Source organism: Nyctereutes procyonoides, unplaced genomic scaffold (assembly GCF_905146905.1).
Source record: "Nyctereutes procyonoides isolate TBG_1078 unplaced genomic scaffold, NYPRO_anot_genome, whole genome shotgun sequence".
Taxonomy (NCBI): domain Eukaryota; kingdom Metazoa; phylum Chordata; class Mammalia; order Carnivora; family Canidae; genus Nyctereutes; species Nyctereutes procyonoides.
The window spans coordinates 85,015,888-85,028,091 of NW_026575146.1; the positions used below are offsets into that span (position 1 = coordinate 85,015,888).

General features: G+C 47.1%; 1 protein-coding gene across 1 annotated transcript in view; it reads right to left on the bottom strand.

The window, feature by feature from the left end:
* Positions 1-12,204, bottom strand: part of WDR88 (WD repeat domain 88) — a 46,259-nt gene that overhangs the window by 5,452 nt on the left and 28,603 nt on the right. The window contains exons 7-9 of the mRNA XM_055310274.1: positions 11,133-11,320; positions 9,490-9,572; positions 8,207-8,275 (exon numbers count right to left, since the gene is read on the bottom strand). Of these exons, the coding sequence (XP_055166249.1) occupies positions 8,207-8,275; positions 9,490-9,572; positions 11,133-11,320 (340 nt within the window). The remainder of the gene's footprint in view (positions 1-8,206; positions 8,276-9,489; positions 9,573-11,132; positions 11,321-12,204) is intronic.

A 12,204-nucleotide genomic window follows, 5' to 3' on the forward strand; every position in this document is an offset into this window, starting at 1 on the left:
TTGTTCACAAACATTCATACCACTATTGTTTACCATAGCCAGGTGGTGAAAAGAACTATGGATAAAGTGTGATATATCCGTATAATGGAATATGATTCAGCAGTTAAATAAATTACAGCATAAATAAATCTTGAAAACACTATGCTAAGTGAAATAAACCAGTCACAAAGGGCCATATATTGTATGATTACATTTAAGTGAAAGGTCCATAATGGGAAAAATCGGAAGCAATAATAGAATAAATGAATAAAAACTAAAACAAAGGGCACCTGGGTGTCTCAGTCAGTTAGGCATCTGCCTTCAGCTCAGGGCAGGGTATCAAGGTCCTGGAATTGAGCCCCACATCAGGCTCCCTGCTCTGCAGGGAGTCAGCTTTCTTTCTTCCTCCCTCTGTCCCCACCCCTGCTTGTTTTCTGTCTCTCTCGTAAAATCAAATCTTAAAAAAAAAAAAAAACCACTAAAACAAAAATAGATTAGTGTTCCTAGGTAACATAATAAGACCAAAAAAAGGAAGTAAAAGATAAACAGTTTGGGAAAGAAGAAATAAAACTCTTTGCTCACAGATGACATGATGGTCTATGTAGAAAATCCAAAAGAATTAACTACAAAAAAAGTCTTATAATTAATAAGTGATTACAACAGGGTTGCAGGATACACAGGTTAATGTACAAAATATATATACAAAATACACATATGTGCATATGTACAATACATACAAAATAATATACAAAAGTCTATTGACTTTCCCATATACCAGCAATGAACAGTGGGAACTTCACATTAAAAACACACTAGTATTTACACACACCCCCAAATGAAGTACTTAGGTTTATATCTAACAAAATACTTGTAAGATGTATATGAGGAAAACTATAAAACTCTTCATGAATACGAAGATTGATTATTGTCAAGCTGTCCGTTCTTCCTAACTTGATCTATGGATTCAGTGAAATCCCAATCAAAATCCCAGCAGGTTATTTTGTGGATATCGACAAACTGCTTCTAAAGTTTTTATGAAAAGGGAAAAGAGGGATCCCTGGGTGGCGCAGCGGTTTGGCAACTGCCTTTGGCCCAGGGCGTGATCCTGGAGACCCGGGATCGAATCCCACGTCGGGCTCCCGGTGCATGGAGCCTGTGTCTCTGTCTCTCTCTGTCTCTCTCTGTCTCTCTCTCTCTCTCTCTCTCTCTCTCTCTCTCTCTCTCTCGCTGTGACTATCATAAATAAATAAATAAAAAATAAAAGAAAAGGGAAAAGATCCAGAATAGGCCAATATAATGATGAAGACGGGAACAAAGTTGGAGGCTGACACTATCCAGCTTCAAGATTTACTGTAAAGCTACAGTTATCAAGACACTATGGTAGGGCAGCCCGGGTGGCTCAGCAGTTTAGCGCCGCCTTCGGCCTAGGGCCTGATCCTGGAGACGTGGGATCGAGTCCCACATCGGGCTCCCTGCATGGACCCTGATTCTCCCTCTGCCTGTGTCTCTGTCTCTGTCTCTCTCTCTCTGTGTCTCTTATGAATAAATAAAATCTTAAAAAAAAAAGACACTATGGTATTGGTGAAAGAACAGAGAGATCATTGGCACAGAATGGAGAGCCCAGCAATAGACCCACATAAATATAATCAACAAAAGAGCAGAGGAAATACAATGGAAGAATTATAGTTTTTTCAACAAATGGTGCTGGAAAAACTGAACATTCATGTGCAAAAAAAAAAGTCTAGGCACAGACTTTACTTACATCCTTCACAAAAATTAACTCAAAATGGGTCACAGACCAAAATGCAAATTTATAAAACTCCTAGACCATAACATAGGAAAAAATCTAGATGACCTTGGGTTTGATGATGACTTTTAGATGTAATATCAAAGACATGATCCATGAAAGAATCAATAAGCTAAACTTCATTAAAATTAAAATTTTCTGCTCTGCAAGACACTATGTTCTGCTCTGCTACACACTGAGAGTATTTGCAAAAGACATAGCTGATAAAGGCCTATTATCAAAAAATCTAAAAAAAAAATCTATAAAGAACTCTTAAAACTTGACAATAAGAAAACAAAGAACCCCGTTAAAAAATAGACCAAAGATCTTAACAGGCCCTCCGCCAAAAAAAAAAGGCATATAGATGGCAAATACACATGTGAAAGATGTTCCACATCCTATGTCAGCAGGGATTCACAAATTAAAATGATGCCTCTAAACACCTGTTATAATGGCCAAAATCGGGAACATGGACAACGATAGTGCTAATGAACATGCGGAGCAACAAGAACTCTTATTCACTGCTGATGGGAATGCAAAATGGTAGAGCCACTTGGCTTTCCTGCAAAACTAAACATACTCTTACCATACACTCAAGCAATCAAACTCCTCGATGTTGTCTAAGGGAGTTTAAAACTTATGTCCAAACAAAAACCTCCGCAAGCATGGTTATAGCAGCTTTACTCACAACTGCCAAAAGGCGGAAGCAACCGAGATGTCCTTCCGTAGAAGAATGGATAAACTGTGGTACAACTGGACAATGGACTGTTATTCAATGCTAAAAAGAGCTATTAAGCCATGAAAAGACACAGAAGAACCTTAAATGCGTATTACTAAGTCCAAGAATCAATCTGGAAAAGTCCATACACTATATGGGTTCAGCTGTATAACATTTTGGAAAAGGTAAAACTATGGAGACAGTAAAAAAGATCAGTGATTTCCAGGGTTTTGGGGAGGGAGGGATGACCAGGTGGGACACGGGATTTTTAGGGCGGTGGAGCTGCTCTGTGTGATACCGTGGTGGCGGATACATGGCATTCTACATTTGTCCAGACTCCTGGAATGTGCACCATGAAGCGTGAACCTCACCGTAGACTCTGGACTCCAGATTATAATGACCAGGGTAGGCTCATCAGTTACTCTAAATGTCTCACTGGTGGGGAGACCTTGATAATGGGGGAGGGCCACGTGTTTGTGAGGGCAGGGAGCATATGGGAAATCTCTATACCTCCTCTCAATTTTGTTGCGGACCTGAAACTGCTCCAAAAACACAGTCTAGGGGCACCTGCGTGGCTCCGTTGGTTAAGCGCCCGACTCTTGATTGCAGCTCAGGTCATGATCTCAGGGTTGTGAGATCTCAGGGTTGTGGAGCCCTCATCGGGCTCCACACTGAGCTCAGAGCATGCTTGGAATTCTCTCTCTCTTCTTCTGCCTCTGCGCCCACTAGTGCACACTTGTCCCCTCCCTCTCTCTGTCTTCTCAAATAAATATTACTCGGCCATCAAAAAGATGGAAATCTTGCCATTTGCGATGACGTGGAATGGGATATTACACTAAGTGAAATAAGTCAGTGAGAAAGACAAATGTCATATGCTTTCACTCATGTGGAATTTAAGAAACAAAACAGGATCATAGGGGAAGGGAAGGAAAATAGGGTGAAATCAGAGAGGGAGACGAAGCATAAAAGACTTTTAACTCTAGGGAACAAACTGAGGGTCGCTGCAAGGGAGCGCTCCATACTATTAGCCTAACTCTGTATACCCAAAACTGCTCTATAAAACAAAATCTATTTTTTAAAAAAAGACACCAGTACTCCTGAGACAGTAGTAACTGATGAATTCGTTTGGGAATACTGCTCAAATGAACATCCATCATCGTATCATTCCTGTGATTGTTCTTATGAAATGGAGTGTAGTCAGCAGAACAATGCCCACCTCCCAGAAGTCCACCTCCTAATCCCCAGAACCCATGAACATATCAGGTTACAAAAGGGGATTAAGGGGGACGCCTGGGTGGCTCAGGGGTTGAGTGTCTGGCTTCAGCTCAGGGCCTGATCCCAGGGTCCTGGCATCAAGTCCCACATGGGGCTCCCTGCAGGGAGCCTGCTTCTCCCTCTGCCTATATCTCTGCCTCTCTGTGTGTCTCTTGTGAATAAATAAGTAAAATCTTTTTTTAAAAAGTGGGGGAGGGAGCGAGGATCCCTGGGTGGCTCAGTGGTTTAGCGCTGCCTTCGGCCCAGGGCGTGATACTGGGGTCCTGGGATCAAGTACCATGTCAGGCTCCCTGCATGGAGCCTGCTTCTCCCTCTGCCTGTGTCTCTGCCTCTCTCTCTCTCGAATAAATTTTTAAAAATGTGATGTTTTAAAAAAATTAAATTAAAAGGTGGGAATTAAGGTTGCAGATGGAACAAAGTTCGCTAATCAGCTTATCTTAGAATAGGGGGAATGTTCTGGGTTATGCAGGTGGGCTGGGCTGGACATAATAACAAATGTACTTAAAAGTGGACAACACAGTGAGAGGAATATGAGACTACGGAAGAAAGGAACAGAGAGATACAACATTGTCGGCTTTGAGGATGGGAGAAAATGCAGGAGCCGAGGAGTGTGGGTGGCCTCTAGAAGCTGGAGTGGGGAAGGTAATAGATAATTCCCTATAGCCTCCAGAAAGGAATACAGTCCTGTGGGTGCCTGGATTTTAGCCTAGCAAGACTTTGTCATACTTCTGTCTCACAGAACTGTAAGATCTTCAGTTTTTGTCGTGTAAGGGATGAAGGGTATGGTGACGTATTACAGCTGCAATAAGAGACCATGAGTAATGTTACCTTTCCTGAACCAGCAGGTACCACTACATGTCCTGCGGGAGAACAGAAGGGGCACGCGATTACATCCTTGTTGGCCCCTCGCCGAGTGGAGCCGTCAGGTTCCACCAATGATCATACACTCCACAGTATATCAAGTGACTTGTCGAATCCCCACCACCTACCCTGTAAATACTTTGATTCAAAAGTTGGGAGTTTCAAATCATCTTCTTGGTTTCTGTGAAGATTTTATGAAAATGCAGAAAACCTAAAACAAAAGCGTGTTGACATCTTATCTGAATACTAACTAGACATTGCTCATCTATCTACATATTCAGCAGACAATGCAAATGTAAATTCTGGCAAACTCCATTCAGCCTGCTAACTTCCTCCCAAATAAATGAAAAGATTTCACCTGTTAAACGGCAGCACATCCTGCATACCACCCACCAAAAAGGAGTGTGATTTGCTCACCCGCGATGTTGGGTCCTTTTTTTTTTTCATTCAAGATTTTTATTTACCTATTTGACAGAGAGAGACAGTACAAGCAGAGGAGTGGCAGGCAGAGGGAGAGGGAGAAGGGGCCTCCTGGCTCAACCCCAGGACCCTGGGATCATGACCAGAGCCAAAGGCAGATGCTTAACCAACTGAGACACCCAATTGCTCCAGGTATTTTTTTTAATTAATTAATTTATTAGAGAGACAAGCAAGGGGTTGGGGGGAGGAACTGAGGGAGAGGGAAAGAATCTTTTTTTAAGATTTTATTTATTTATTCATGAGAGAGGCAGAGACACAGGCAGAGGGAGAAGCAGGCTCAATGCAGGGAGCCCAACATGGGACTCGATCCCATAACCCCAGGGTCACCACCTGAGCCAAAGGCAGGTGCTCAACCACTGAGTCACTCAGGAGTCCCAGAGGGAGAGACTCTTCAGCTGACTCCCCACTAAGCATGGAGCCCGACGAGGGGCTTGATCCCGTGACCCTGAAATCAAGACCTGAGCCAAAACTGAGACTGACACGTAATTGACCGAGCCCCCCCGGGTCACCCTGTGGTCTTTCTTTCTTTCTTTCTTTTTCTTTTTTTTTTTTTTTTGCGACTCCGCTGGGACCCCTGTGGTCTTTCTTAATAAATTAAGTTTTTAGTCGCTTTTCCCCTTCCTCAAAAGGTGCAGAAGCACTTAAAGATGATGACTTTGTAGAAATGGAGGAAGATGTACTCTTTAACCATGTACCTCTGAGATGGTCGTTAGCATTGCCGGCTCTAGAGAAGGTATTTAAAATGTGGGCCTGCCACAGAATCATATTTTTTTTTAAAGTGTGGCATAAGAGGAATGTCCTCTGGCTTTGAAATGCACTGAGGACGAGAGTGGAGGAAAGGCGACAACAGAATTACAAGAAAGGTATACACTGTTCTCCAACAGCGTTTGAGGGTCTTCAAAGAGGCCACGGCGAGCCTGTAGGTGGGTGAAGCGACTGCCCCTTGGTTGCAGGTTGTGACAAAAATTCATACAGTGAAAACAGGATTCATTTTTTTTGGAAATAGGACTGCTTCAATACTTAAAAAAAAAAACAAAAACCCTGGGGCACCTGGGTGGCTCAGTGGGTTAAGCGTCTGCCTTTGGCTCAGGTCATGATCCCAGGGTCCTGGGGTCAAGCCCTAGGTCCGGCTCTCTGCTCAGCAGGGAGTCTGCTTCTCCCTCTCCCTGCGGTGCTCTCTCTCTCTTTCCCCCTCTTTCTGTCAAATAAATAAAATATTTAAAAAAAATTTCACCAGAAAATTACAGTCACACCAACGAGGACATTCTCAGTGTCTGTACTAAAATCAAACCTTATTTGGAATCCAGCTTTATTATCACAAGTGCAAATCACCCCTGTGCTAAAGCCATTTCCCTGAGAAGGAGAAGCTCGAGTTTCGACGGCATCCAGTGTACTTCCGAGGGCTTTACAATAATGGCCACTTCGGCAGGGCTGGCCTAGCCAGTGCAATTACTGTGGCAAACGACCTGGCGACAAATACCGCTCGTCCACTAAGAGAGGTTTGCAGACTTACCGCAGCCAGACGGCTTTGGAGAGCCGGAAATGAATTCCCACAAATCTAAACACTGCTGGTGTCTAGTAAGTAAAATCCCGAGTGCTCCACGATCAGCAGCCTTTGTTGAGAGGCTGTTTAGCTTGATGGCATCTCGTGGCCTGACACCGAGAATGGGTGAAAAGTGGGCTTGAGAGCAGAGCTGCAGGCCAAAGTGATTTTACGCTGGTCAGTATTTTGTTTTACTGCTACAGCAAAGAAGGGCCTCCCGAGGCTGCAGCAGCTCAGAGAACACAGTCCCCCCTTGGACTTAGGCCACGTTATATGTCAGTTATAGCTCAGTAAAGCTGGAGAAATAGATACACAAATAAATAGAGGTAATACCTCTTTAATCAATTCTATTGTATTTGTAGTCGCTTTTTAAAATCTTATGTTTATGTATCTTAAGCATACATGATGGTATATATAGCCCACAAACCTTCAATGTCCAGTGAAGAGTTTTTTAAAGTCTAAATAAATTGCTATAAGACAGAAATATTATAAAATACTTTTATATTTTTTAGACATATTTAATGAGTCCTATCTATGATTAAGTACTACCAATTGCCCCCGTCAAGTAGTCCAATTATTATTGTTTCAATACTAGCCTTTATGGAACAGAGAAGTGAAAAATACAGAATAAGACATACATTTCAAATAAACCTTCATATTTCTTACTTTGGTTTGCACTTTTTCTTGTTTCCAGCTTTACTGAGATATAGTTGCCATAGTCATTTTTCATATTTTTTTAAAGATTTTATTTATTTATTCATGAGAGACACAGGGAGAGGCAGAGACACAGGCAGAGGGAGAAGCAGGCTCCCTGCAGGACTCGATCCCAGGACTCTGGGGTCACACCCTGAGCTGAAAGCAGACGCTCAACCCCAGGTGCCCCCATTTTTCCTATTTTTAAGTTACGTTAACACATGGCATAGAACTTTCATTATGTGTTATATTTGTATGGTATTTGGGTCCAGTTGGCAGTGTCTGGGTTGGCTCTCTGACAAGTTGGTCACGGTAGGCAGATTCTTGCCCACAGTCCCGTACACCTAGAAACCCCCAGGCTAGAGAATGACATGGCACTAACCAAGGCCAGCAGGGGAGCAAGGTGGCACCCCCACTTGCACTCATACCCCGGGATACCCTGGGTGCGCTCTTTTGTACCATTGGCATGGAAATTCCAGGACGCAGTGATGCAGAGAGGGAAGGCTCACTTGGGAGCTCAGGGTGGCCTCTGCTCACCAGCGAGCTCACACCTTGCCCCCTACAGGCCCTGCTGGCTCCATCACTCACCAGCCTGGGCAGGCCTTTGCTCCAGCAAAGCTCAGATGCCAATGGCTGCAGACTCAGAAATACCCAGCAACCCCCCACATGAGCAGCCATAGGGACCCGCTTTCCACATTCCCCGCCAGCTCCCTGAATGAGGATGGCCTGGCCAGGAGGGTGGTGGAGGGTGGGGGGGGGGTGCTCAGACTGCGCCAGCCCAGGAATTCTGCTTGACAGGAACACCTCGGTTAACACCTATCTCACAAATGTGAGAGAAATTGTAAGTTACCCGAAGGTTGGTCACGTTTACCTTTGAAGCAGACAGGACCCATTTCTTGTTGTTGCTAATGGCAACGTCTGTCACCCAGTCACTGTGGCCCTGAAGAAAAATTAAATTTTAACAGGCACCTAGAGGAAAAACCTCGGTGAGCACAACAAAAAAACAGAGTCGGGCCCCCGGGGCAGCACACATTTAGGAGCTGCTCACTGTGCCTCCCTGGTGGCACCGATGACATCTAAGGTGGAACGGGAAGGGTAAAGGTGGTTGATGCAAGTGTGCATTCTGGCACTGTGTGTGTGTGTGTGTTAAATGGTACTGTCTGAAGTGTCTAGCAGGAACGTGGGGCAGGGGCGGGCAGGGGCCGGCGGGTCCGGGGGGGCAGGGGGCGATGACTATATATTCCCAGCTGGTCCAGAGGCCTCTTGCAGGCTCTTGTTTGCGTTCTTTGAGGCCCTCCTGGTGCGGGGGCTTTTGCTTCAAGTCACTGCAAACCTATCTGCTGCAGCCAGACGAAGCAAATGGGGGGTGGTTTTCCTCTGGTAAAAGGGAGCTCAGAGCAGGGAGGTACCACTGTGGGTTCAGACACTTACTGAGGTCTTTTAAGGGACTTTTTAACACGGGGAGGATGAATGCTCAGCTTTAAGCCATTTATTTGCAGTGATGTGAACTCCCTTTGGCTCCCCCAGAATCCCTGCAGAACAGCACTCGAGACAGACCCGGCCTGGGAGCCCAAATGTTGTGGTGATCAAGGGGACAGAGTCTACGTTGGGGCCACGGGGACAGAGGGGCCTGAGTGGTGGAGTCAAGCATTCGCAGCCAGACCACGAGATCACAAGACCAGGGAGGATGCGGGAACCTCGGGGCCGGGCGCTCCGCACTCTCGCAGTGTCGGACTCCATCCCCTCGTAGAAGCCACTTTGCGTTGTGTCTCCTCTAACTGGAGGCAGAAGCACTGGGTGGGTCGCCATCACTGGAGCCCACACTTTTCCACCTGTTTCTGCATTTGCTGTTCCCTCTGCCTAGAACACCCTTCCCCCATTCACCCAGTCTTTCCTTACCATCGAGTTCTCAGCTTAAGTGCCACCTTCTCCAAGAAGCCCTCCCTGCCCACCCTCTGTGGATTAGTCCTTGGCATCTGTTGCTATCACATCACCCTGTTGTGATTTCTTGTCAGTGATCTGCTTGTCGGTTCCTCGTCAGTTCTGCACAGAGGTGTCAGCTCCAGTGGACGCCTCTAGGCCTGTCTCCCTGGCTGCTGTATCCCCAGCACCCAGCACCCCACCTGACCCTCTACCTGGTACTGCCATTGGTACCTTCAAGGAGAGCTTCCGGTAGCCTTCTCCTACATCCCAGATGGCCACGGTCCTGTCAAACCCTCCAGACACGAGAAAAGAGGCTAGGACACAAAATGCCAGAGTTTCAGGGGGTGGTGGGGGGGGTGGGGGATGGTGGGAGGGAGGGGGGTTCATCCTCCCCAGCCAAGTGCCTCCTCCCTCGGCGAGGTCAAAGCAGACTGAGAGGTTGCATTTGTGAGGTGCCACCGTGGTTGGCTCCGAGGACACCCCAGCCCCTTCCTGGGGCAGCTCCATGACCCCCAGCCCGTCACAGCCAATTCTCAGTACTCGGGGCTGTGACAATCCGTGAAGCCAGCGGTACGTGACCTGGTTCGGGGTCTGTTTCTGTTGAAACCCGCTCTCTTTGATCCGGACTGTGTGTCCATCACCATGAAGTGCGCGCCCTTCGGGGCTCCAGCTCCCGCCCCGCCCGGGCCGACCCCCCGCACCCGGCGGGCTCGGGGCTCCGTAAGCAGCAGGAGCAGCAACCCACACCACAACATGCAAAACGACTGGGCACCACAGAGGCCGCAGAAGGGGCGCTTTACAAGAAGAGAGCTGAAACAAGAAGACGGGGCGCCGCCCAGCTCGGCGGCAGGCAGCCTGCAGCGTGGCCCGGGGTCCACGGCCCCTGCGGCCTCCCGCCGGCGCCGCACCTGCTGATTTCAGGGTCACGGGTAAATTTTACCCAGGATGCTAATGCACAAATGTGCAATGCGAGGATAGTGCTGGTTGACCGTAGGTAGCCCCGAACCCCCCAAAATGCAAGGACGGACACTGGTGGGACCCCTCATAACGGGGCCTGACTCACACAGAGGCCACCGGGGAAGAGGAGACATTGTTCAAAAGCGCCCCAGCATTTGGCCAGCCAGGCTCTGGTTGCTTCTGTGCTGGCTGGGGGGCCCCTGAAACACACACAGAGCGAACCCCACTCCTGACGAGGATGGAGGAGGAGTAAAGCCACCGGGTCCTGAGTTTCGGGAGCAGTCGCTTCCCTTGCCGAGGCTAGTGGCCCGAGGCCGCTTCCCGTCATCACCCGTTGGCATCCCCAACCCTACATTTGGCAACAGCGCCCCGATTTCCCACAGGGAAAGAGCCCACATGTACTCTCAGTCCCTGTGGTTGGAGGGTAGACTCTGACGGGGGGGTGGGAGGGGAGCTCGATCCTAGCCAATCAGAGGCCTCCCCTGCTAAAGTGATTGGCTCAGAAGTGGGTGTGTCCCAAGCTGAGCCAATGAAAAACTTCCCTGGGACTTGTGCTGGGAGCATCTTAAAGATGGTTCTCTCTTCCCAGGACTGGCTCCCTGACAGCATTGTCTGGTGTCTGGACCCAGCCACACCTGAACTGAGACCTGCCCTTGGACTTTCCCATTATGGGGGTCAACAGCTATCTTGGCCGCTAAGCCACAGTAAGCTGAGTCTCTCTTACTTGCACATTTCTGCGTGTGAATGTCCCTTTCGGGTTTTGTTCTTTTTTTGTTTGAAAATAAATCCACCCTCGCCATTGGCATCATTAGAAATTGTCTGTCCACCCTACGGAAAACCCGTGTGAGTGGAACGTGAGGAGAGCCACCCCCAGCGTTCCCACAGGTGTGAAATCTTTCCACGGGTTAATTACTCACTGTCTCTGGAAAAGTGGCAGGAGCTCACAGAACCTTCATGGCCCTGCATTAGAGTCACACAGGCTCCAGAGTTTCGAAACTCCCCTGTGTGCACATTCCATATTTTTAAGGTTTTATCCCAAGAGCTTGTACATAGGAAATGGCCACTGACGGTGAAACAGCAGTTTGAGATTGCACTGGAATGAGCCCTGAAACACAGACGGAAGGGTGCACACATTAGCACTTCATGCCTGGAGGATGTGAGGACACACCCGGGATGACGGGCGCTGTAGTTGATCCCCTATGACCTAATGGACATCATTCCTTCCTTCACTGCCTACCATGGTCTGGATCTTTTTTTTTTTTTCCAAGTTTTTATTTAAATCCTAGTTAGTAAACATCCAGTGTAATATTGGTTTCAGGAGTCGAATTTAGTGATTCCTCATTTATATACAACACCCAGTTCTCAACACGACAAGCGCCCTCCTTAGACCTACCCATCACCCATTTAGCCCATCCCCCACCCACCTCCCTCCATCAACCTTCAGTTTAAGAGTCTCATATGGTTTGCTTCCCTCTTTCTCTCTCTTTCCCCCCTTCCTCTATGTTCATCTGTTTTGCCTCCTAAATTCCACATGAGTGAAGTCATAAGGTATTTGTCTTTTGCTGACTTACTTCACTTAGCAGAATACACTCTGGCTCCATCCACGTCATTGCAAATGGCAAGAGTTCATTCTTTTTGATGGCTGAGTAATATTCCATTATGTATATATTACCATGGTCCAGATCTTAATTGCTCTGACTGTGCCACACTATCCCAGGATTTCTCAGTCGTGGTTATATTGACATTTTGTGCTACTCACAATTCTTTGCGGTAGGGGGTTGCCCCATACATCGTGGGATGTTTAGCAGCAACCCTGGGTTCCACCCACTAGATGCCAGTAGTCCCGACACCTAGCTGTGACAACTAAAAATGTCTCCAGATATTGGAAAATTGTCCACTGGGGGCGGAGGGCAAAATTGCCCCTGATTGAGAACCACGGCACTACTTAGAGCTACCTCACCCTTGAGAAAAAAGAGCGTCAGAAAATCC